This window comes from Argentina silus (genome assembly GCF_951799395.1).
Source record: "Argentina silus genome assembly, chromosome: 6".
Classification (NCBI taxonomy): Eukaryota; Metazoa; Chordata; class Actinopteri; order Argentiniformes; family Argentinidae; genus Argentina; species Argentina silus.
The window spans coordinates 17,444,718-17,470,935 of NC_139660.1; the positions used below are offsets into that span (position 1 = coordinate 17,444,718).

At 47.1% G+C, this 26,218-nt stretch overlaps 2 protein-coding genes across 4 annotated transcripts in view; one reads left to right on the plus strand and one right to left on the minus strand.

Annotated features, from left to right (window-relative positions):
• Positions 1 to 251: 251 nt before the first annotated feature.
• On the plus strand, positions 252 to 14,427 carry ivns1abpa (influenza virus NS1A binding protein a). The gene is made up of 15 exons (XM_083671707.1): positions 252 to 426; positions 5,821 to 6,109; positions 6,307 to 6,441; positions 7,558 to 7,727; positions 7,872 to 7,947; positions 8,057 to 8,230; positions 9,084 to 9,209; positions 10,925 to 11,038; positions 11,556 to 11,700; positions 11,877 to 12,101; positions 12,280 to 12,401; positions 12,511 to 12,637; positions 12,743 to 12,874; positions 13,071 to 13,244; positions 13,534 to 14,427. Exons 3-15 carry the CDS (start codon positions 6,325 to 6,327, stop codon positions 13,791 to 13,793), a joined length of 1,962 nt encoding a protein of 653 aa, XP_083527833.1. The 5' UTR covers positions 252 to 426; positions 5,821 to 6,109; positions 6,307 to 6,324; the 3' UTR covers positions 13,794 to 14,427.
• Positions 14,428 to 16,539: 2,112 nt separating this feature from the next.
• swt1 (SWT1 RNA endoribonuclease homolog) overlaps positions 16,540 to 26,218 on the minus strand; it is a 19,160-nt gene continuing 9,481 nt past the window's right edge. For 2 of the 3 annotated variants that reach the window (XM_083671982.1, XM_083671983.1), the window contains exons 16-18: positions 23,755 to 23,821; positions 23,418 to 23,485; positions 16,540 to 17,648 (exon numbers count right to left, since the gene is read on the minus strand). In XM_083671982.1, the coding sequence (XP_083528108.1) occupies positions 17,543 to 17,648; positions 23,418 to 23,485; positions 23,755 to 23,821 (241 nt within the window). In that variant the 3' untranslated portion in view covers positions 16,540 to 17,542. Of the gene's footprint in view, positions 17,649 to 23,417; positions 23,486 to 23,754; positions 23,822 to 26,218 lie in introns of those variants that run through there. The other variant, XR_014554268.1, reaches the window with a different exon arrangement.

Sequence of the window (26,218 nt, forward strand, 5' to 3'; positions counted from 1 at the left end):
TGTCTTTAAAGGAAGCACAGGAAATTCAACTCAAGAATTGCCGAGCAGAATTGAGTACATCAGAGTGGAGAAAAAAGGTGGTCAAATTTATGTCAAGCCCAATAAGGTCTTTTGCACTTTTGACCAATGTGATCGACCAGTAAGTGGGGGGAGTGTACGTATTTTAGCGCAAGGCCGTCCTACGTTTGCAACGTCACCGGCGGTGTGGCACTTCCACGGTTTTTGTTGAGAGCGCGCTCAGAGCTTCAGCCACTGCTTCTGCGTGTTCAAACTTGCCTGTGCCGAGACGCATTCGAGAGAGAGAGAGAGGGACCAGTCAGGGAATCGAACCGTGCCAACCGCATCGCATTTGCAGCAGCAACCACACCAGACAACTCTGAATTTACATTAAATATGTCTACCATCATCCACTGTAAAACGCCACAGGTAAGAATTTATTTCCAAATAAATAGGATTGTACATCTTGTTCTGGAGCGGAAATGAGAATCCGGCTCCGATGGCGTGGTGTATTTCTATGGTTGGGACTTGCACGTCGGGAATAATCGGCATACATAATTTGTCTAGTTAGCCACACTACATTGTTTGTTTTCAGAGTTCGTTTCGCTCAAAACGTTCATAGCATGCAAATATGTTGTTTGGTTATATTGTTAATACTCTATTCCCGCCTTGACAACTGATGCGGAATGAATAGGCTGCTTGCGCCGTCCGTGGTTGTCTTGCCATGCCTGATGATGATCTCGCATAGAATGCGGTGCGCATTGGGTCGCAGTTTTTTTTAATAGCTAGGTCATCATCACCAAAAAGCTACCGTAAGGCTAAGCTGTGAAAAACGAGCAAACATTTATTAAGTATTCTTGGCTGTTATTACCCTGGCTACGATAGTTTTGCCTCGCACGCAAGGTCATATGCTAACACTAGCTAGCTTCCTTGTCCGAGCTAAACGTCTCGCGCCGGCGTTATAACGACGTTACGAGTCATGTCTCCGTCGTAGCTTTTTGTTTCCTTAAGTTTTTTTTTTTTTTTGCCGTGTTTGTGTTCACAGTACAAAAGAATGCTATTTGAATTTCTATCTCTTGCTACTGACCTAGTTTTTGATGTCATACTGCCTTGGGCTGTCGTCTGGTTTGCACAATCTGATGTGCTGTTAGCAAAGCATGGTCTAGCTACCGCCGCTAGCTACACATTTACGCACGCGCAATGATATAATGTTCCGTAGTTGAGGCATACAAGGTGTGTCAGCGAATAGAAAAAAACGGATCACCGTATGACCATACTTGGTTCTGGGTTGATGGTTTGGCAAGCGATCACTTGTGCGGCCCACTGGCAGTACCCACCTCTTGAGTTGGGTACAGACTGTCCTTTGAACGAGGCCACTCGCTGTAGTGGAGCACCAAAGATCCATTGTATCACTGCTACATTGTCACTGAATCTTGCCAAAGAGGATGAAAACTAATCTATGCATCCTCTTTGATCTTACCCTTATCAATGCATCACAGTTCACTTTGTGATTAAAACCTCCCATGGACCAATTCCATCACACTGTAGTCATACTTTAAAAAAAAAATATATATATATATATATGTATATTATACATATATAAAAAAACCTTTTTAAGTCATTGAGTCAATATACTCGAAAGTCCTGGAGACAATTTCTAAAACATTGCTGCACAGCACAAACCAGTTTAGATGTGAGCTCTAACAGGGCCTAACACTGGTGCCTATACTGTTAGAGTGCTTGGTGGTGGTGGCCATTTTCTCACCCCTCCTGTCTCTGCTGTTCAATCCCTGATCATTTATTGTCTGATTAGACAAATGGAAAAAGAGAGAGGGAACATTTAGAAACCAGCCACAGTGATGTAATGACACCATGTCTGTCACTGTCTCTTTTTTTTCTCTCTTTTTCTCTCCCTTCATCTCCCTCCCGGTCTGTCTATCTTTCTGTTAATACCCCTAGGTCTCTCTCTCTCTCTCTCTCTCTCTCTCTCTGTCTATCTTAATCTGGACGTATCCTTGCATCACTCTCTGTCCCCCCTCTCCCCCCCTGGGTTTCAGCCGGCTTCCTCTTCTTGTCAGTACGATGTTAGTGACCACTTTGAGTGTAATTAATGAGAGTGTTTAATGAGCCCTTGGGTAGGCAGAGCAGCTCTAATGAATATGTATACTAGCCTGAGTCTGACTGTTGCGCCTATCCACAGGCTACCTGCATGTTATTGAATTTTCATTTTCCAGACGCGGTGCCAACCACTCACTGAAGGCTGGTGGAGGTAGAAATCTTCGGACGGGCTCATTGTAATGCATGGAATGGAATGAGGAATGGTATCAAACACTCATTCCATTACAATGGCCTCCGATTTCTACCTCCGCCAGCCTCCCTTGCCACCACTACTCCGCACTGAGTCCGTAAAATTGCCTCATCTGTATTCTACTCGCCTCTGATCTTAAAGGTTAGAGTGGATTATAACAGGGAGGGAAGGAGTGGGAGTTTAGGCTTTTTTTTTATTTTATTGTCTGATCCATCCATGGATGAAATCTCCTTCATTAATTTCTACTCACTCCCATAGTGGAGCCCTAACTGTCAGTTAGAATCTCTATCAGATGTTTAGGAGTTGGATTGTTTAATCAGACGAAGAGGCAGTTAGTCTGTCACTGGCAAAAACATATCTAGACATGTGGAGGAGTACGGGGGGGGGGGGTTGGAGAGAGGGGGCGGGGGAAGTAAAAGGAGAAAATAAAGTGGGAGGGAGAGAGAAGGGAGGAGAGGTACAGCCAATTTAAAGGAGCAACGAGAGCCAATGGAGCATTCAGGAGTTGCATAACTGCTGGAAAACTGAGCCAACTGACACACACGTGCACAGAGTGGTTTAGGACTTCTCTAACCCCCATACACACACACATTACACTGCTATACTGTACACAGGCATACAATTAGAACCTTTATTCAACTGTTGGTAACCAGCCTGGCCGTTTCTATTACTCTTCATATAGGCTATGGTACCATGGTCCTTACACCTACGGCCAAAAATCCCTACACGCGCAAACACACACGCACACAGCTAGTGGGCAGAGACACGCCCATCCAGATTTCCAGAGTAGCCTGCCTCTCTCTCGTTGGTCTTGTGACATGCTGTTCTTTTCCACAGCAATGCAATGAATTTTTCATAGTTCCCCTTATTCTGCTTCCTCTCCCCTGGATTCTATCCACCCCCCCTTCCCCCTTCCCTGTACAGCTTGTCCTTTCTCCCCCACTCTCTAGCTCTCATGGTGTTGTGTAAGCCTTGCATGTGATTAAAAGTAGAAAGAGTTTTCGTGCCTCTGAGACGCCTGCATTGCTCTTCGACTATGATTATCTGATCACGCCCCCCCCCCCACACACAAACACGCACACACACAATATTCAGATAGTGTGATTCCAGTAGTTTTCCATAGAGAGTTAAGGCCAGTCAGGGCAGCTAGCGGTTGATTTGCCTGCTACAGATATCGAATGGGCCAGATTAGTGTAATTGAGATCACTTACTTACGATTATCTGTTTAGGTGACAGTGGAGTGGGTTTGAAGCCAGGGGGCTAAGTGGGTAGCTGTTAAGAACTGGTGAGAGCTTGCCTGGCACTGCACTGCTACCTTGGTATGCCAACAATTAGAATGGTTAATTGGCATGATACACGATGGCACAAAATGTAATTGCTTTGAATCCGATTCTTCTGTGAGGAAAAAGCATTGCCCCAAAGAATAATAAACGAGAATAACTGTTGCATTTTCCCATCACCGTCACCAGACAGCGTGCTCACATGCGCGCGCGCACACACACACACACACACACACAGCCCCCCCCCGGCTACACACACACACAAGCTTAGCAGACAGTTTTTAACCAGCTGAAGGCATGCTTAAAAGAAAAAAAAGCTGCACAAAAGTGTCTTTCACACATGGCCTTGGGTTTTAGGAGAGCGTGTGCGTGCGTGTCTGTCCTTCGCTGAAGAAGACAGTCATTATTTCCAGCAGCACACAAGGAGCAGTGTTTCTCCGAGTTGGCCGACTCCTGTTGCAGCCGAGAACTGTGTGTGTGTGCTTACCACTTGTGATGGCAGATACTGGCTGCTGGCCGCTACCTACAAATCACCTGACTCTGCTCCCAAGTCAACCAATCACATGACTCCGCTCCGAGTGGACCAAACGGCCTCAGATTAAGGTCACAAAGATGATGGACCCTCCCTTATCAATTATCAGTTAAAACCTTACGGGCCACAATATCAAAAGAAGGTTCCTAGATTTAGGACATCTTTTCATGTATGATTAAGTTACTCTCAAAGGTGTCTTTGTTGAAGGCCCACGCGGGGTAATGGGAGAAGGGTGCATCCCCAAGCCTGACTTAAATACATCTCATGTGCTTAAGATTAGTTACCGGGTTGTTCTCTGGCCACAGCCATCCAGGCCAGAGTAGAATAAGGCTTTAGAATTTAATTCAGGGCTTCTGTTTCTCACACACACACACTCTCTCTCTCTCTATCCCCCTGAGTGTGATCATTTAAGAGCTCTGAAATGCCCCTCCGCACACACTCCAGAGAGGAATTAATAAGTCTGCATTTTCTTTAGTGTTCCTTGACAGGGGCCTGGCCTGCCAAGTGTTGGCCTTCACATATTACTGGCCTTACATACTGCTGTAGGTTTCTAGGCAGGTGGCGAGATCACACACACACACACACACACACACACCACTTGTGTATGATACCTAGCTGTCCGCACCAGTGACAGCAGCAAGAGTGTTAAGTGTATTGTGGAGGAGAAAAAAAAGTGTAATGGAATAACACAGAACTGACCCGTGTTATGAGTGAGGAGTTATGGTGTGGAAGGGATTTCAGCATGGTGCAGCTGCCGTGGTCCCCCCCCACCCCCCACCCCATACCCCCGCCCCTCTTTGTCCGACCATGGGTGATAAAAACCCATTTTGTGATTGATCACCCCCAGCCAAACCCCTCATTCCCCATTCCTTCCCCCTCTCTGCCACCCCTCCCCGCCCTTTTCTGTGATATTGTGTGGGGGAGGCCTTCTGTGTGACCTTGCGCAAAAGGTTTTGCTGGGTTGGATGTGACACATTTATGGGCTCCTCTGCGTGACAGAGCAGAGAGGGAGAGAGAGCTGTGAAGAGGTTTCCTGTCGGGTGTGTGTGGTTAGCCTGTGGTGCCAGTGGTGGTCAGTCAGGACAGCCGCACGCCCCTCTCGCTTCCACTTATAGAGATGCTATAGGATTTGGGTATATTTTCAGCCACAAGTTCTAAGATAAGCACTCGCAAGCCACGGGTCCCCGAAATAGACGGATAGAATATTAGGGTTGGGTCATGGCCTTACGGGTGTGCTTCCTGGCAGATTGTGAGTGGGCGAGAGCCCTAGTGAGGCTGGAGCTTGTGTAACAGCGGGTGAGCTCGGCGGCGAGCTGTGAGGGAGTGTCTTAAGACCTTGTGAGGTGGACTGAGGTGGAGCTCTGTCTGGGAGAGCTGAGGGTGTGTTTGTTCCGGATTAGAATGGGGGGGGAAAAGGGGTTTAGAATCAGGGGCCTGGAAAAGACTGGGGGGGGGGGGTACTGAAGGAGTGGAGAAGGAAGGAAGGAAAGAGGGGTTAATACCACTGAGGGTCTATTTTTGTGAATGGGTGGTACTGTCTGACTGTGCCGGTCACTGCCTGCCTGCCATGCTGTTAGGCTCTCATGGGCTGAGACCTTTGTGCTTTAAGCAAGCGCCAGGAATGTAAGACTCATTTCAAACTAACATTGTTCTTGTACATGACTAATGGTCTCCTTCCCCTCTCTCCTCTCCTCTTCTCTTAGGTTATAATGCACGACCAACACAGAAAAAGTTGTACTCTATAGCCAAAGGGATCCCGAGGACTTGATTACAGTCGCTTCAAGCCTGATAGTTTGCATCGGTGCGGCTGCCCCCCCCCCCCCCTACTCACGGCCCTCGACTGGTTGACTGGCATTGCTTCTGACACCCCCCTCCTCCACTGGTAGAGAAGACCTGGGTTCCCCTGTGCTCTCTGTCTACTTTGCCTTCTTTTGGACCCTCTACTCTACTGTCACCAGTAGCACTCCCTGGAGTTACATCATTCACGATTAGGTAAGGCCTTCACTAATACATGGGAGAGATTATGCACACACACACACATACAACAATCTAAATCCTCATTGTGATCATGAAGTAATGAAAACTGCTGTTATGAAAGATGTTGTGTGTCACACTGTCATACACAGTTAATATTGATGTGACTGAATGTATCTGTTTTTCTGTTTTCCTCCTATCACACCCATCCTCAGACTTTGCACCTAAATTAAATGAAGATGATTCCCAACGGTTACCTGATCTTTGAGGATGAGACTTTCCTGGATTCCACCGTGGCTAAAATGAACGCCCTGAGAAAGAGCGGACAGTTCTGTGACGTGAGACTGCAGGTAAGTGTGTCTCCACCCCCCCCCCCCCCCCCCCCGTCAGGGAGTCTTTTTGACACATAGTGAAAATCTCTAGCAAAATGTCTTTCAGCAGACAGCATTGTATTTTTTATATTCATAAGAATGTTGTCAACCCCCCCCCATGAGAGTGTTGACACCTTATAGTACCAGAAAGCCCTGTGAGTCACAATGCACACAGCACCTGTGGAACTGGGAAGTGCTGGAGGGAGGGGATGAGGTGAGGTGTACAGACGTGTTTGCCTTAATTCCAGGACATTTTGTGTAATACTTTTATGACTTGTTTCGAGAACCCTGCAACAAGGTTGGAGGCAGTTTATTTTCCAGTTAATGTTTACTCTACGGTTTCTTCCTGTAGCTATCTTGTTGTTCCCATATTCCCTGTTGAAAGTGAATTCCCCCCCCCAGTGGTCTAGAGAGGATGGTTACATAATCAACCAGGACCCATCCCATCTACTGACAGAGTCTGGGGTTTAGGCGAAGTGAAGACCCAAATAAACTCAATGTGATTGGATCTTCCTCGAAACACAGGGGATGAAATTCTATTGAGCCTGAGAAGGCTCCTCCCACTCCCAACTCCTCCTAGAGTTGTTTACGAAAGCTAGCTAGTTATTTAGAAGTTAGCAACAGAGATATCCAACAGTCTTAAAACAAAAATATTGTTATGAAGTTTAAAAATTGATGTGTTCGCTTGTGATATCTGATTCTAGGTTTTACGACCTGTCAGTAATTTCATTTTGAACACCAACAGCCCGCCCACTTCTGGCTGCTCAGTAACCATTGAACCAGCTATGTTTGACAGACTCTGGGGCCGAGAGTCTGTTGTTGATAGACTAGGAGGCTATTAATGTACTTAAGGTCACTCAACTCCTCTCTCTACCTCTGTTCTCCATCTCCTGCCCCATCTCCCACTACCACTCTCTCAGATCCACCCTCCCCTCAACACTCTCTCTCTCATATACACTCGTACTCTCTTTTTAAACAATGTGTGTTTCAGTTGGTTTGTTTGACCCATTACAAATGTATTGCAGAGCCTTTTGTGCAGGATTTCCCTAGTTTATCCCCTCACCTGTGCTCTCTGTCTCTCTCTGTCCTCTGCAGGTGTGTGGTCATGAGCTGATGGCCCACCGTGCCGTGCTGGCCTGCTGTAGCCCCTACCTGTTTGAGATCTTCAACAGCGACATCGAGTCTCACGGCGTCTCTCACGTCACCTTCGAGGACCTTGACCCGGAGGCTGTGGAGATCCTGCTCAACTACGCCTATACTGCCCAGTGAGTATCACCTCCATGACCTTTCACCTTCCACTTTCTGACCCCCCCCCCCCCCCCCTCCAACACTTGACCCGAGTCCTCCACATCACCGCTTTTCTCCTGTTAAACACACCGTCACTGACTGGTTCTCTGTCTGTCTTACAGGCTGAAGGCAGACAAGGAGCTGGTTAAGGAGGTCTACACTGCAGCCAAAAGGCTCAAGATGGAACGAGTCAAGCAGGTAGGACTTGTGCTCTCATCCCCACTGCACCGCTCGGGTGCATCTGATCATGTAGACCCAATGTGAACTACAAATTCCTCACTTCCTCTCTCTCTCTCTCGTCGGTCAGATCTGCGGAGACTACCTGCTGTCTAAGATGGATTCCCAGAGCGCCATCTCCTTCCGCAACTTTGCCAGCTGCATGGGAGACGGCCGCGTGCTGGGGAAGGTGGACGCCTACATCCAGGAGCACATGCTGGAGGTCTCAGAGCAGGAGGACTTCCTCAAACTCCCCCGCCTCAAGGTGAGCCCTGCGGGGTGGGGATGGTAGGGGGTCTCAGGGTAGGACGAGATGGTCTTTTGTTAGAATGGAGTTGGAGAGAGCTTGGAGGTAACACACTTCAGTAACACTGAAGCATTGTATTTGTAGCTTTTTAACGTCGACTTTAGATTAGCACGACTTATGCATTTTTACATGACAAATCCTCCTGAAAATGTATTCATTCAGGGTCAGATTATCATTTTGGATTTAAAAGCCTAGCTGCAATAATCCAACCTTTAATTGTTCTCTGGAGACAGGAACTGACTGCTAGCTTTATTGATCATTGGAGGATACACATTGATTAATGAGCTCCGCAGGAGTTGCGACGCTGTGCTGGCTCTCAGCCAAACCCGCTACGCCAAGACAGAGCAATTATTTCATCTCAAGACATTCATATCTTAAGTCAAATTGCATGAATCACATTTTCCCATTCACACAGTTATTAAAACCAGACTTGTATTTTGCTCAAATGTGTTATTGCATATTTTCATAACGATCAATCCATCAGTTAATGTGGACACGATTCAACTTTGTTACTCCAGGCCCTTCTAATGCTCTTTCTTCCTGCGCTTAGAGAATGTTATTTTTGACTGATCCCAGTTACCGGTCATTGGTTGTGATCAAATAGGCCGAGGGCATTTATTTGTTATCTAATCTGCTTTGTCCTGTCGTGGCCCCAGTTAAAGGGGGTCATAGCTTAACCCGTCCCTTTAACAGCAAGGGGATGGTGAACTAATAATGAGTTGATGGCTTGGCTGTAGTCCAACCAAGCACATCCTAGCTGTGGCTGGTCTTAGCTTCTACTGTAGTCTGACTGGGCTCTTTGTGTGTGCAGTTAGAAGTAATGCTGGAAGACAGCCTGACCCTCCCCAGCAACGGCAAGCTCTACTCCAAAGTGCTCAGCTGGGTCCAGCGCAGTCTGTGGGAGAACGGAGACCAGCTGGACAGACTGATGGAAGAGGTCAGTACCTTGCTCCTGAATCTCACCTGCACTCATCGACCACACCCATCCCTCCTTCCTTCCCCTCTCTCCTTCCTTGACATTCAGAAACTCGTTCAGGGGGCATGTTTGCCAAGTCGCGACACACACACCAAAGTGGCATGATGCCGTGCCATGTGACACTGACTTGTATTAGGATTGTTTGTTTTTTCGTTCTTTCTTTCTGATTTTTTTCTTTCCAAGTGTAAGTTACTGTATGCAGTAGACACTGTACCTGACCATACTGCAAACTAGAGGTGAGCAGAACAAAGCAGCGTTGCCTCTCGGCTGTTTCCCTTTTTTCTGTTTTGGGTCCACGGTGGGTTCCACCTTCCAGTGTTATTGGTCTCTCTTCTCGAGTGCAGAGGTCTGCTCCCCTCTCTCTGCTGTCTCACCGATGCCCTTCTCTTTTTGAGCAGGTGTGTGTGTGAGTGAGTGTGTGCGTGCGTGTGTGTGTCCATCCACCAGCGCTCCAGTACTAACGACTGTTCCTCCCCGTTGATTTATCTCTCCTTTAGGTTTATTAACAACAGCAAGACACAAGACTGAAGAGCCAAGACTGAGCCACCAGGGTAATGAGTCAGAGAGAGAGGGAGAGGGAGGAAAGAAGGGGAGAGAGGGAGGAGAGAACCGGCCCCCTCTCTCTCTACAGCCAAAGCAACACTGAGCTCCCATCTGTCAAGGGCACACACACACTCATGCACAAATATGAATGCACATGCATACAAACACATCTTTTAGATAGGATGCATACATTTACATGCATTTCAATGATATATGAATGTACAAATACATGCTAATACATCGATACCAGTTGAGACTCAGAAATACATGGAGAATACATTTACAGTACATCTGTTCCACCACCACATGCCCAACACACCATACCCCATATTCACTGTGGAACTGACCACAGACATTCTGTTGGCAGCAACTGGATGTTTTGTCTCTTTCGCTGTTGAACAGACACAACCAGTCACCCATTTCTAATTCATCACATTTTAATCTAAATGTGGCCTTTTAAGTGGGCAGAATGGCCATTTTAACCATAAAGACTACATACAGCTTTTAAAATGGTGGTCTGCTCCAGGATCTAATGCGCACCTTCTTAATGGCCACCATAACAACCCTGTCACCACTTGAATCACTTTCTTTAATTTGTTTGTTTGAAAACTCTGTTTTTCTTTTAGTTTTATTTATATAACTATAATACAATGTGTGTAACTGTTTTGCCAACACTTCTACAAGCTCAACTCAGTTGTTACTTTTCTTTCTCTATTCCTGAATTGACCAACCTCAGCTGTGAAAGTGGTTCCTTAGCAGCGAGGGTGAAAGGTCGTGGGGAGGACCCTGGTGACCCCCCCCCCCCTCCCCTCCCTCTGTCCTGAAGACATTTCCAGACGTTGCGTCTTACCAACCCCCGACTCCTTTTCTAGACATGAAAGGAGAAGAGAGGAGGAGGGAGACACAGAAGCAGCAGCAGTGACAACGACAGCTTTTATATTGCCACCCTAAAAATAACCCCTCTCCATGCAGCTGTGTGCGTGTGTCCATGAAGACGTTCTCCAGCCAGTGATGGAAGACCACCCCTCCCTTCCCTCCGCCGTCCCCCCCCCCCCCTTCCCGTGTGCTTCCCGGATTCTGTGTGTTGCCATGGAGACAGCAACATGGGTGTTGTGTCGCTGTGTGTCTTACAGGTTCAAACGCTGTACTACTCAGCCGACCACAAGCTGCTCGATGGGAGCCTCATTGAGGGAGTTGGACATACTGAGGTGTTTGGTGCCGAGGAGGACCACCTCCAGTTTGTGCAGGTACACAAGCCGTGCCTGGCCCCAACCATCTCCAGGCCCAACTCTATAGAAGCCCCATAGAGTAGATTGGCGTGTCAACTAGAAAATGAACACTATAAGATCTGCTTGTGTAGCTAGCGATTAAAGCAGGGCTTATATTTCACCCAGACGGTGTGTTTATTTATACAGATTCTCAGACCACTCGCTGAAGTCTGGAGATCTGGATGAACTGGTTGGGTGTAGTCTGTTTGAAATTGGGAAGGGAGGGACTGCCTCCCAGTAAGGCTTGCCCCTGTTGTGGGATGAGTGTGTCATGTGTGGCAACTTCTAGGTGAAGTCTTAGTGTGGCTTGTGTCTGTGCTGGCTTTTGGTGTGTTTAGTCGGCTTCAGATGCGTTGTTGGGGCTCAAGACTGGTGATTCTTTTGAAGTGGGGGTGGTTTTGTTCCTTTTCTAGACCCGTGTAAGACAGACAGTATAAAGTATTTGTAGTCAGCGGGTGGCCAGTGTTGGTTCTGTAGCTGCGCTGTGCTCTTGCAGAAGAAGCCCCTTCGTGAGAGCACCACCCAGAGACAGCTGAGCTCCAGCTCCTCCGGTAGCCTGTCCCCCTCTGGCTCCGCTGCCAACACCCCTCGACAGACCTGCAGGAGAGAGTGGAAGTACATTGCCTCCGAGAAGACCACCAGTAAGTGTGTGAAATGATGAATGCTGGTTGGATGGATGGTATATGGTAGTAGTGTGGGGTATATAACGCGTGTTGGCGAATAACAAATGTAAGTATAGCTGTTTTTTTTGCGGCAGCTTAACATTTCACTGTTCCCCTCCCATTTTCATCAACCTCTCCTCCCCCCCTCTCTGTAGAGAACAACTATCTGTGTTTGGCTGTGCTGGACGGGGTGCTGTGTGTGATCTTCTTGCACGGCCGCAGCAGTCCCCAGACCTCCCCCACTGCCACCCCCTGTCTGATGAAGAGTATGAGCTTCGAGGCCCAGCCCGAGGAGCTGGTGGAGCGCCCGCTCTCACCCATGCACTACGCCCGATCTGGCCTGGGCACTGCCGCGCTGCATGGCAGACTCATCGCCGCAGGTATAGCACCCAGCCAATGAGCCACCAAGGCGGGCTACTCTCTTGGGACTGCCACAGTGTCAGCCGGGGGGGGGGCTGGTGGAGACAGGCTCATTGTAATGCATGGAATGAGAAATGGTATGGTACCACCTCCCTTGGTGTGTGTGTCCGTCCTAACTAACTTGTGTTGTTCCTCCAGGAGGGTATAACCGGGAGGAGTGTCTGAGGACTGTGGAATGTTACGACCCCAAAGAGGATCGCTGGACCTTCAGCGCTCCCATGCGGACTCCCAGGGCTCGCTTCCAGATGGCTGTGCTGATGGTACGTCCCGCCCTTAACCTTTTTTTTTATTTATTTTTTACGGAGTCTCTGGCCAATCAGGTTGAGTGTTCTGACTTGGCCCGCCCCTCTACCTTTCCCCCTACCACAGGGTCAGCTGTACGTGATGGGCGGCTCCAACGGCCACTCAGACGAGCTGAGCTGTGGGGAGACGTACGATCCGCACGCTGACGAGTGGACTCAAGTGCCAGAGCTCCGGACCAACCGCTGCAACGCAGGTAAGGAAAGGGCACGACCACCCTCCTAGACAGGTTTACGACAGGAAAGAATTGTTTTCTTTAAGAAAAAAACAGAAAACAAATCTGTTCTGTTGTGGTTGTCAGGCGTCTGCTCCTTGAACAACAAGCTGTTTGTTGTGGGAGGATCCGACCCCTGCGGGCAGAAAGGCCTGAAGAACTGTGACTCTTTTGACCCCGTGACCAAGGCCTGGAACAACTGTGCCCCCCTCAACATCAGTACGTCCCAATCTAACACACCTACTCCTACACACACACTCACCGTCTCAATTACACCCTCACAGCATCAATCACACACACCTACACACACTCACCCTATCAGAGTACTGTTGAAGGAACTGAACATCATGTAGTATGATGTGAAGATGAAAAGGGAGTTTGTTGTTAACCGTGTCCGTGTGTGTGTGTCTGACAGGGAGGCACCAGGCGGCGGTGTGTGAGCTGGATGGCTTCATGTACGTGATTGGCGGGGCGGAGTCGTGGAACTGCCTGAACACAGTGGAGCGCTACAACCCTGATAACAACACCTGGACCCTCATCGCCCCCATGAACGTGGCGCGCAGGGGGGCTGGGGTGGCTGTCTACGCTGGTGAGACCCTCACCTGGGCTGCGGTGGGGGGGGAGTTGATGACGATGGAGTGACAGAAGGGTTAAAGTGGGTGGGGACGGCATCCTAGCCTGAGTTGTAGGACATGCAGTGTTCAGACAGCGGTGCCGTGGTCAGCCTGGGTTGTGTTCTGTAGAGATGAGGTGTTTGTGAAACATAACCTTGGAATTTGGCAGAAATGTCCAAATCATTATCCCTCACCCAGATCAGGTCAGTTTGTGTTTTGACCCCTCTATCCTCCCTCCCTCCCTCCCTGTCTCTCTTTCTGTAGGCAAGTTGTTTGTGGTGGGCGGGTTCGACGGCTCCCATGCGCTGCGCTGTGTTGAGGTCTACGACTCCGCCAGGAATGAGTGGAGGATGCTGGGAAGCATGACGGTGGCACGCAGCAACGCAGGCGTGGCCGTGCTGGGTGATGTCATCTGCGCTGTGGGCGGCTTTGACGGAAACGACTTCCTGAACACAGTGGAGGTGTACGACCCCGAGACGGATGAGTGGAGCGACTCCGCTGAGGCCCTCAACTCCTCCGTCTGAGGGTCAGGGGTCAGGGTCGGGGGGGAGGGGGGTTACAGTGGTGCACCTTTCCCAAACTAACAGGCTTAGTGACGTAATCGTGTTTCGTGATGTTCTGTGCGTGAGCGGGGTGGGTTGGGGTGGGATGGGTAGGGACAGGTGATTTAATTTGGGCGAGGGGTCTTCAGTGAAGACTGGCTTATTTGGGGGGTGGGGGGAGGGTTGCCGAAAGCAACATGACACCTTTGCATATTGCATACAATATTTTTCGTGCTGTATATATTTTGTTTCTTTTCTCTTTTCTGTCCAAGAATGCCAACATTTAATACACATTTAGTGAATTATTTTTTGTGTGCGTTGAAAGGTTTGTGTATTGTTTTCTTTTGAGGGTTTTCAGAGAAGAAGCTAGCTACTGTTCACCTCAAGGCTACCTTGGACCTAATGGTCCAGATAGGTGACCTACTGGAAAACGTTGGGTTGATTGGATTTAGAAAGTGATTCAGAATATTTTCTTTTGAACTGTCATTTTGGCACACATATTTAAATCTGCGGTTTGAAGCCTTATTCAAAGAGAGGTTAACTCCCATGGCTTTTTTGTGTCATTTAAACTAAAGCTGGATTGCTTTACGAATCTTAAATGATGGCCTTTTTTATATTTTTATACACTGCTGATTTACCAATAGATAGTAGCGGACACACATGACAGTTGAGTCATTGAATTGAACCAGTGCCAGTTTTAGTAACACACAGGTGCTCACACACACACACCCGCACAACTACCATGCTTCTGTGCTTCTGCTAACCAAATCTTTTGTTACTGCAATTTGACTAATTCACCATGTAGAGATGCTGTTTACTGAATATCTTTTTATTTTACCTTCTCGTGTCGAGTGTTTAACGAGGTTCAGACATTGGTGTAGATATTTCTTTTTTGGGGGGGAGGGGGGGGGGGGGGTGGTTAGAATGATAAGATTGGAAAGTGAAATTCTGTATTCACATTTGTAACAAGCTGATATTTCTTAACTAATAAACCATTTCAACCTGATGGTGTGTCTTCTGCTGGTTTTTTGCTTCACCTCTGTCAGTGAATGAGACAGAGAATCAGATGTGGGGAGACTGGTGTGTTTGAGACAGCAATTCTGTTCTCCGACAGCAGTGTTAGTGGCATGTCTTCGCTTGAGCCAAATCATAGAACCCAATCATTCCACCAGAACATCTATTTAACCACTATAGTTAAACTGCACCGAGTTGAGTGTAAACTACCACTCAATCTCAATTATTGTCCACAAATTATTTTGCATTATTCCATCTCCCTCTCTCGGTCTCTCAGTGTGCGAGAGAAGGCAGGTGCTATAATAAGCATCCGCCCTCTGCAGCTGTTTCCACAGGGACTACCTCACTAAGATGTTTTTTTGGCCCCCGTAAATGTCTAATTTTGGGGGGGATTACATTAAGATTGGTGGTAGTGGAGGGAGGGGACCGTAGTCACTCTGGATCACATGTCACCAGGTCGAACTCGCCAACCTCACCTGCCGCCCGAACATGAACCTGGACATTGGTGACTCGTGACATGTCCCTAATCTCTCCCCTTCTTCTCCTAAGGACCTGGCAGGAGTAGGTGAGAATGCTAGGTCAAGACTGGAATGCTGAGTTACTTCCTGTTAAGGTGTTAGGTCATGGCTTTGACCGGAATGAGTATTATTAGAGCGACCAAGGGATTATTCCTAGTCTTCCCTCTATTCTTGTTCTCTGTACACATCTCTATTGAGGTAAACGTACAGACTGGTAAACCATGCGCTGTGCCAATGTGTTGCATTTCCCCAGCCTCCCGTGCCCTCTGTGTAAACAAACAGTACCTGACAGTACCTGTTGACCAGAGCAGAAGTTACCACAGAGTCATTGGTAAATGACACCAAGGTGTGGTGCTGTCATGACGTCATGTCATACAGTGTTAAGTGAGGGAGAGAGGAAGAAAGGGTGTGTTCCTTTGGGAAAGTGAAAAGGAGTGCGTCATAGCAACAATTACATATGTAACAGAGTAGGGTGAGCCTGGTTCCATATGAATCAAGATGCTTCACTAGAGGAGCCTGAAGAGAAGAACAGGCTGCAGGTCCCAGCGGACGTATAAATGAGGAAGCCTGTTTTGTACCAAGAACGTTATTTCACCAAGCACAAGGTTGAACTCGTCTGTCTTTCGATACCATTCTGGTTTGTATGTGCATTTGAGACATGAGGTTCAGTCAGTTCAGCGCAGCCATGATGTTTGGAAAGCACCGGTCTTCCGTTACCTTGACCTCATCTCATTAGTCTCGCTCCCTGACACTTCCCCTCCCCCTCCCCCTCCCCTTCTCCCCATCTCATGAACCCCCTTCCAGTGTGTGACGTCTGTCTGCTGCTTTATCACAGCAGCAGGTGTAATCTCCGCCTGCTACCGTCACCAGCCTCAGAATCCCATTAGTCACTTCAGACACCTAGCTGGGTCTATGTGAACATGCTATAAGGCTTCATAGAGACGACACTAGAGTACTGCCAGCTGTTGTAGAGTCTATAAGGCATCATACAAGTACATTATTGCCACAATGAGCCATTAGCTAGTAGCTACTGCTGCTGCTGTGTCAGTACCAGACTATGAGGCTTGTAGATCACAAAAAAACATTATTATCATCATTATACCATTGTATCATTCATATAACAAAGTATCATTCATTTGAACAAATGTTCAAACAGAAATATATATTTATTTAAATTAAACTATCTTTACATCAACATGTCGATGATCAATATGAAAAAGAGGTAAAAAAATAAATAATAATAAAATAAAACAACAATAATAATCGAAACAAACGATATTATATTTCTAAAAAGACATTTAATTTAAAAGAAGATCAAATATTCTGGTCCTGTGTTATAAGCTCCCAGCTCAGCCATGATGCCATAACAGGCAGACACTGTAGCATACTACTCATCTCTGTCACGTTGGACTGTCTGTCTGACTCCCCCCAGAAGTTACAGCGTCGAGACACAGTGGAGCCAACCACCACGCATGACATCACCTCCCAGATGAGAGATGATGGCGGCAATGTCAATATGGTGTCATCGTCCATTTTCAGTACATCCAGAGATATGGAGACAACTGATGTCATTTCTTTGTTACCATTCAGGTCCCATTGCAAATATTGTAACGCCACAGCAAACTAAAAGTTCAAGTCTACAATACATTCTGAGGTCTCATGGTAACACTGTACGATGATGACAAAGAGTTGAAACCAGGGGAGGCTGGTGGAGGCAGAAATCGGAGGACAGGCTCATTGTAATGCATGGAATGGAATGGAATGAGGAATGCATGTTGTCCTCCAATTTCTACCTCCACCAGCCTCCCCTGGTTGAAATGTGTGTCATTAAACAATAATATTGTCTGTGTAAACATACCACTCTGGTGTCAGCATAACCTCTGTAAGAACAATGGACAACATCCATTGATACACATTCAGCAGAGCACCAAGAAACACATTGTTTGTCTGCCTGCACACTCCAATACAAACACTCTTTAATCACACTAACACACAAGAAACTAAATAAAAATTCAATAAAATCTGTTGTCTGCATACGAGTTGCTTCAAGTAAGTGACATAATGGCTGTTCTAATGGTTTGTTCGGTGTTCCAATGCTATTGCTGAGTTGCTGTGGCTTAGCTTCTAGTATCCAGGCACATTTTGAAGAGCTCATATTTGTTGTGTTGAGCTGTGATGTGGTTGGTTGTTCTGGTCCAATCAGGTCCATGTGGTGCAGTTGACCCGTCGTGCCGTGGCCTGAGCACAGCGCTCCAGACTCACACTCAGCTCTGCCAACTGGGTCCCCCCCACATGCAGCTTCTCCCTGGGAACACACACACACACACACACACACACACACACACACACAGGTTAGATCCAAAGCACACACCAGAGAGATGAGAGCAACAACGAGAAGAGCAGAGGGAGAGAGAAGAGCGGAGGGAGAGAGAAGAGCAGAGGGAGAGAGAAGTGCAGAGGGAGAGAGAGGAGCAGAGGGAGAGAGAAGAGCGGAGGGAGAGAGAAGAGCAGAGGGAGAGAGAAGAGCAGAGGGAGAGAGAAGAGCAGAGGGAGAGAGAAGTGCAGAGGGAGAGAGAAGTGCAGAGGGAGAGAGAGGAGCAGAGAGGGAGACAGAGCAGGATAGAGAAAGAAAGTAATGACACTGCCCAGAGTCTCAATTAAATGAATGGCCCTCCACAGTCGTTGGCCCAAGTTAATCACCTCTGTCAGCAAGACATTTGAGTTAGAGACCCTAATATGAGATTGTCCCCTGCACGCACGCACGCACGCACACGCACACGCACACACACACACACACACACACACACACACACACACACACACACACACACACACACACACACACACAGACAGAGAGCGAAAGAGAGAGAGAGTGACTGTTCTCAATAGGGGTCCTAAAAATAACTTCCCCCATGAATCCTATCTTGCTAGTTGAGTTATATAAAGAACTTAGAAAGAAGACGGCCTTGCTAGTTCAGTCACATTGCAAATGTTGAACAGAACGTACTGTACACATCAGACAAAGAACGTCACTGTTGTTTCCAGAACATTGGTTTTTATTGTATTGATGTCTTTGACTACAAGACCAATGGAATACACACACACACACACACACACACACACACACACACACACACACACACACACACAGACACACACAGACACACACAGACACACACACACACACACACACACACACACACACAGCTATGACAGTGGGCCTCTATAGCCTTGGCAGTACGTACACTGAGGGCGCTTGTTGCTTGTTTGTTTCGTTTCCTCCTCTTCTTTTGTCCCCATTGGAACGTTACATAACGGAGGAAGAAAGAGAGGAATCTGCCGACGCCGACGCCCCCATCCCTCCATCCCTCCATCCCCCCCCTCCATCCATGATCAGTGTTTATGTAACCACACACTCAGGGATGGGCAGGTTTCAGTAGGGACCGATGGCTCTCCCCCATCTCTAAGCTACTCCCACGTCGCGCCAGGCTGTCACATCGGATCTGGATTCACGCTTCAGTGAGTCTTGCGAGAGCTCTTCTCTGGGACGCACGGAGAGAGACGGAGGGGAACTGAGATGTGTGAAAGGCACCGTGGAAATGTGTTGGCTGTTTACACAGACCACTATGCTTCTTCACAGCGTGGCGATCATGTGTGGTTTGGGATTAAGCACATAAGAGCACTGATGCACGCAAACTCACAGAGACATGTACTTACACCAGGGGGAGGCTGGTGGAGGTAGAAATCGGAGGATGGGCTCATTGTAATGCAATGGAATGGGAATGAGGAATGGTATCAAACACACAGGTTTGATACCAGTCCTCATGTTTGATCCTGCACTATATTCCTCATTCCATTCCATGCATTACAATGAGCACGTCCTCCACCAGATCTCCTTACACAAAGGTTACTGTATAGGCTACAATAAACACCATACATGCACACAGTCACACATCTACTGCTCGGCTTGGCAGTGAGGTGACACAATCACCTGTTCTCTAGACTACTGTACCAAGCCAACTCAGTCAAATTGACATCTTGGATCCCTCTTTTCTCTTCTCTCCAACGACAACCCGGCTGCCATGGAGACCAATCAACTCCTCACCTCCCCAAGCTTCCATCCAAACCAGACTGCACGACATAAACTTGTATAGTTCTCGACAAAACGTCGAGGAAACCGTCTCCAAGCGTTAGGATGTGCCGTCCATCACACCGGAACAAACACAGTTATTTCTGTATTTGTTAGTTCTGAATCAACAGAGCAACATCATTTGTCTACACGACTTGAAATAAAATGCACTTCAAATGCATCCCAAGAGAATTCTTTTCGGGATATTTATAACACCTCAACAGCCTGGAATAGAATTAGCCCCCCGTGTTTTCAGTGTTAATCAATCTGACTCATTGTACTGTAATCAACAACACTGGGAAAAACCTCAGCAGACAGCTATTATTAGCATACTTCAGCTCTGTATGAGAGGGCACTATAATGACTCAACATTCCCTTTTGAAAAGCTATCTGTCCACAAACCATGACAAAACATTGGTTTATAGGAAAACAAAGTTCCCATAATCATAGTTTACTAGTTTAAAAAAAAAGTTATCTGGAAAAAAAACATTCTTTCCATTCGCCAGTGGAACAATGACCTTTGGAATGCGATTCAGGCCAAGAACTACTGGTTGATGTAGAAGAGGGCAGTTAATGATAAGAGACTGGCACAGTTGTTCATTTGCAATGTCCTCAGGGACAAGGATAATCTGGTTATCACTGTACAAACAAAACTAAATAGAGCTGAACTTAATCATCAAAGATGGCTGACCTCTCTGAACCTCGGCTTCTCTGAAATAACTTCAGTATTTTTCCTCCTTCATATTGTTCGCCCCTGTCGGTACTCTGGCTGAGCCCTTTGACGAAACACTGGCCCCTCAGGTCTTTATGACTGACTGAGTTGGTCCACATTGATGTGGGTATGACATAACCCTCCTGGTTGTTGACAGAGCTGTGATAAGGCTGCAGTGTTTAAGGTGGTGTGTGTGAGTGAATTAATTCATGAATTATGTAAGAGTACGGAGAGGCCGCCCGGTCACACACACACACACACACACACACACACAGGTGTTGAATGTCGTGGACAGCGCCAGGATCAAGGGTACAGCCTGGCCAGCGACGGCGGGTCCAGTGAGACGTCTGATGTCACCTGTCACCGGTGCCAGACAGCGGCATGATGACTCTACTGGGCAATGACCATCACTCACTCTCACACACACACACACACACACACACACACACACACACACACACACACACACACACACACACACACACACACACACACACACACACACACACACACACACACACACACACACACACACACACACACACACACACACACACACACACACCAGTAGTACTCCCTGGAGTTACTGTACGTCATTCACTATTCAGTCAGGCCTACTAATGCCTGGGATTACGCACATGCATGCACATGCAAGCAAGCACACATACACACACACACACACAGACACACACACACACTTGATGTGTGTGTTGTCATGGTAATAAATGGGACTGTGGGTGTTTGTATGTGTGGCCATAGGGAGTAGAGAGAGCAGAGATCAGAGAGCTCACAGAAATTGGAATAAAGAGTAAAACAAAAGAGATCCTATATCACTGTGTCCCTAAGTCACTATCTTCCTCCCTCTTTTGTGCAGAGCAATGCATGGATGACAGTCAGTCTCCCTGGGGTGTGTGTGTGTGTGTGTGTGTGTGTGTGTGTGTGTGTCTAAATACAGCGCTGCATGGTGCACACAGGGCACCAAACTGAAATAGAAGCACAGAGATGAGAGGGAGAGCATAGAAGCAGGGGTTTTAGGGGAAATTGCAGTTCTTCATCTTCTGCAACTCTCTCTTCCTTTTTCTTTCTAACTTGCTTGCTCTCTACATCTCACAGGAAACTACCATCCAATTCCTCACACACGACAAAAACACACACACACACACACACACAATGACGTAATTCCTGTCCAAATGACATCCCCAGTTCCTCCTTGGCTCTGTATTAATATTGAAGTATTGTTATATAAACCTACAGCCCAGTCAACAAATAACCCTCTTGGTGCTGCTCACTAACTTCACTTCAGTTAATAAGTGACCCTCACATCCTAAAGATGCCTCCCTCAGGCTTTACATAACCCACAAAAGTCATGCATAGAAATACAATATTCAATACCAAGAGCACTTATTATGAACTAGGCTAGATCAGTGACTTCCCTGTGGGCAGAACAGATCAAATGTTCATTACAGAACAGCGATACAGTATCTTCCCTCTGAGAGGTTCGGCTAAAGCTAATCCAAATAACAAATCAGGGACAAAAACGTTGAGCACAGCCTGCAGGTCTGTTCTTCTCCTGCTGTCTTTTCATATTCGGTAAAGCGGTGCTGCTCAGTGTGGTTTCACATTTACCTCAGGCATCAAAACAAACATGTTAGAACATCAACCACACAACCGATCATTGTAATGAAGAATGATGAAACGACACATTCACTCGCCCGCCCAACAGTGAGGCTCTTCATTGTAAATGCAACAGCTGTCACTTCTCTCCTGTCCTCTACAGAATACCCAACGGCGCCATTCGCAGCCTACTGTAAAAAACGCTGTCATAATGCTCTGCCCTGGTCATTATGTAACCATCAGAAAAAGCTCCGGCCGTCAGCGGAATGAAGAGAAGACACATAATGGCAGGAAAATAATCATTTTAGCACAGGGGATTCGAGCCTGTTTCCATAGCAGCTAGTCTCCGAGTTCAACCTCGGGTCACATATAAAGTAGAGTGTGGTTGCTTTTAATAACAAATTTGAGGGGCCTGGACATACAGTAGTAGCTAAACCCTCCACCCTAACCCCATCTCACACCCTTCCCTAAAGGCAGCCACTCAGGTAGGATTTCCATGGCCAGACCGGTATGGAGAAAGCAGACGTGACATAACTTGGCCGTCACACAAGGAAGGCACACACACACTGACATGTTCTTGCAGATATACCCACCTCCCACACATAGCCTAAAGCATATTCTGCACATTTGCAATTATAAGGCCATAGACTGTAATTCACATGCTGTATCTTGCAAATGCATAGACTTGTACACGATTTGGCAGCAGCTCCTATATTCTATCCAATAGGTTGAAGCAAAACTCCCTGCCATACAGTATCCACAAATCCAACCCAATGTTTTCTAGATGCACCGAGACATGCTCAATAAGCAAGAACCTTTGGCCCCATACCACCAGCACAGAGTATGTTGTACAGAATGGCAATCCAAAGGCACATTGTTGCACAACTCATTCAGGGAACCAGTCGGACTTGGACAGTGAAGTTATGAAAGAACACATAGTCCTGTACGTTCCTATCTGACCCCATTAAACCACCCTGTGACGCTTTATCTAACACTGTTGACAGGACAACCAGTGTGTGTGTGTGTGTGAAGGGGAGGGGAGGGGAGGGGAGGGGAGGGGAGGAGGGCATGATAATGTTCTACAGAATGAGCCAATGGGAGATTCCAGTAACAGGGTTAAGAGCAGGGGGAGCACTGTCATCACGAAGAATTCAGCTGCTAATCAGCATCACGACTGTGTAGAATTGCTGGCATGGCGACGGGGATTGTGAGAGTTTAACTGGGAGGTGGGTAATTGTGATGTAACAATGGGGTGAAACTAGACACCCCCCCCCCCTCCACCATCACCACCACCGCCATGCTCCACAGACCTGCCTGGGCATGCTCACATAAAGACCCTATAGCCTACCTGTCCTGTAGCTGAGAGTACGAGAGCAGCCCGTACTCCACAGGGGGCCACACAGGCATTTCAAAGCTTTAGTCATGTGCCTAGGTTTAGTGATTGTGCTAGAATCCACACTGTGTTGATGCAAACAGTGTGAAAGTATTCAGTACAGTAATGTATTTGAAAGCGTGCGTGCATGTTTAGGTGTATAGGTGTGTGTGGGTGTGTGGGGAGGGGGGGGTGTGGGGTATGTGTGTGTGTGTGTGTGTGTGTGTGTGTGTGTGTCTTCACCCACCTGTACTCTTGCTGTGAGAGGCACTCAAACACGTGTTTGGCGGTGAACCGAGGCTCAATAGCAGCGATCTGAAACAACAACAGCTACTTGTCAAGAGTCCGCCATGTTAACTATTCAAACCAGTCAAATCATTGAACACAACACTGAGAAGAATAAAACGCTTATTTTTATCACAGTACCCCCATTAACAACGTTTGAAGAATACAATACATCAAAACATTGTGGAAGCAAACAACTAAACAATGTCGAACCAATGATTGAATATAAATGAATGTAATAATGGGTCATGCGGCCCTAGTTTGGATGGAACAGCGTGGTGGGTTAGCGTTGTACTGACCTCACTGGAGTGGATGAAGGTCAGGAGAGCCTGGGAGTCTTCTAAACCACTGTCCGGTGACAGAACCCTCCGGAGAAGAAACACAGTCATTTTAACTGAGAGGGACTGACTGATTGACTTCAGACAGCGGTATGGGTGGGGTTGTTTAGTAAATAACACAGTCATTAAGTAAATAACACAGAGAGGATGAGGATGGTGAAGATGACAGAGAAAGAGAGTGGAAGAGGAGAATGGTAGGGATTGAGAGCAATACGGAAAAAATAATGGAGAAAAATGGGTCATTCCGAATGTACAGTACAGGGTAAAAGATTGGAGGAGAGAGGGATGGGGTGATAGAGCTGGTGGAGGGAGAGAGAGGGAGGGAAGTAATTTCAGCAGGCTGGCCCTGCATTATCCATATTGCCTGTCCTGTTTTGCAGGAGGGGGAGGTGTCACTGAAGGGGGAGAGAGGTTTGGGCTCTGATGAGTCATAGCTCCGCTCTCAGCACATGAAAATGAGTCTGGCCGTCTCCTAGGAAACCACGCAAGAGCAGTCTCAACACACACACACACACACACACAAGTAGACACACACACACACACACACACACACACACACACGTCTGTTCACTCAAAAAGACAGACCTAGATGGTAGGCAGTTCAGAGGTCATTAATGTGCAGGGATTATGGAAAATGAAAATTGCTATCAGGCTTGCAGAACCAAAAAGCCTCAATTAGAGTGCCTGTCTGTCTGGTGGGTGGATGTGTGGGTGAGTGTGTGTGTGTGTGTTAAAGGTGTGTTGTTCAGGCCGGTCCAGTTTGCAGGTTGGATTTTGTGCTATGCAGCCTAGCCTATAATCTGTTCAGTGAAAATTTAAAAAAAATTAAACTGTGTGGAAAATGCAAATCACTTGCAGCCTCGCTCACAGGTCTGAATGCCAACAGCAGCGCTCATACACTATAGGTACTCTACACGCGTCAAGGAAAGCTGAAGGGAGATTGGATCGGAAACTAGTTCTGTATGTACAGAAACCAATACAAACACCTCAGGCTGGACACCAACGCCTCTTGGAGAATGCGTGCACTTTGAATTCATAGTCTTGTGTCATGATATTCCTAGACTAGAGAATGCGAGCCCTTTAAAAGATCCCGCTGCAGCCCATGATGTTCACAGCATTTCGAAAACTGGTATATGAACCTGTCTGGATGGGATTCTTCACATTCTGTTCATGAAAAAAATAAAAGCCTCTTAAGACGATGTGAGGATATGACAGTAGTTAGCAGGACCAACTGTACAGTAGGTTGTATGTGTGGTCATTGGAGTTAGAATCAAACTACATGAAGAAAAACAAGAATTTCGGGTGAACAGCTGCCCCATCTCTCCCCTGGCCTACGCTTAGAGTAGGGGTTCAAACTGAAAACAAAATGAGACTGACTGATATCTGAGGACACTTTGCCCTTTAACAAAAGGATTTTTATAGTTACTCTGAAAGGGACCCAAATGTCACAATGTTCCCCGCTGTGGGGACACCAGACACCTAATAGTCCCCTTCAAACCAGCCAGTGGGACAGTGTGTGTGTGTGTGTGTGTGTGTGTGTGTGTGTGTGTGTGTGTGTGTGTGTGTGCGTGTGCGTGTTAGGTCTTTGTTATCAGGTGTCTTAATTCCATTTTAGAGAGCAGCAGGATTTAGCCTGCTTTGAATCCAATTCTCCAATTTCCCCCTTCTTGGTACAGCAGCACCAAAAAATCCGGAAAACGAAGCGTGGAAATGTAGGCAGTCAGGTGAATGCCAGCCTTTGTAAAGCAAATGTCTGTGAAGGTAATTTAATCATTTCATTGAGCCATCACACACATTGACAATCTCATGCACCAGTGAATGCTGGGATTTTTTTAATAACTCTGCCACCCTGGCTGTCTCCTGTATCAACAGTCAAGGGGGCTATGGTATGAAAGGGGAGGAAGTGAATCTGGAAGTTATTGCAGATTGTCTGCCTTTATCTCCACCTGAATCTCACCATGGCGCAGATAGAGAGAGAGAGAAGCAGACGACGACAGCAAAACAAGTACGGAGGGGAAGGAGTTCACTCAGGCGCTGTACTGTTGTGACACCACCAAGAATGGGCAGTTTGCGCCTTCACGCACACAGACACACATACACACACACAGACACACACAGACACACACAGACACGCAGACACACACACAAAGGTAGGCCTAAGAAACAGATGGCTGATTCATACACTCACAAACAACTCAATTACACATGCATGCACTTACACACGTACACACACTCGATAGTTGTATAGTTGTAAAATAGGAAGTCTAGGTATTAAACAGATAGTAACAATCTAGCCTTTGATAGCAGTCCCTGCTCTGGTCTTATCTCCCCTTCTTAATGGCAGTGAAGTTAAAACAATTACTGCAGTGCCAAGGCACCGGCGTCATGGTGATAAGGTGATCTACAGGGCCAGGGGAAGGCCAAG

Coding starts and splice junctions, on each gene's coding strand:
- ivns1abpa (XM_083671707.1), top strand. CDS start 6,325: ATGAAGATGATTCCCAACGGTTACCTGATCTTTGAGGATGAGACTTTC. Junction 12,402..12,510: donor TCCAGATGGCTGTGCTGATG/GTACGTCCCGCC, acceptor CCCCTACCACAG/GGTCAGCTGTACGTGATGGG. Junction 13,245..13,533: donor TGGGGTGGCTGTCTACGCTG/GTGAGACCCTCA, acceptor CTCTTTCTGTAG/GCAAGTTGTTTGTGGTGGGC.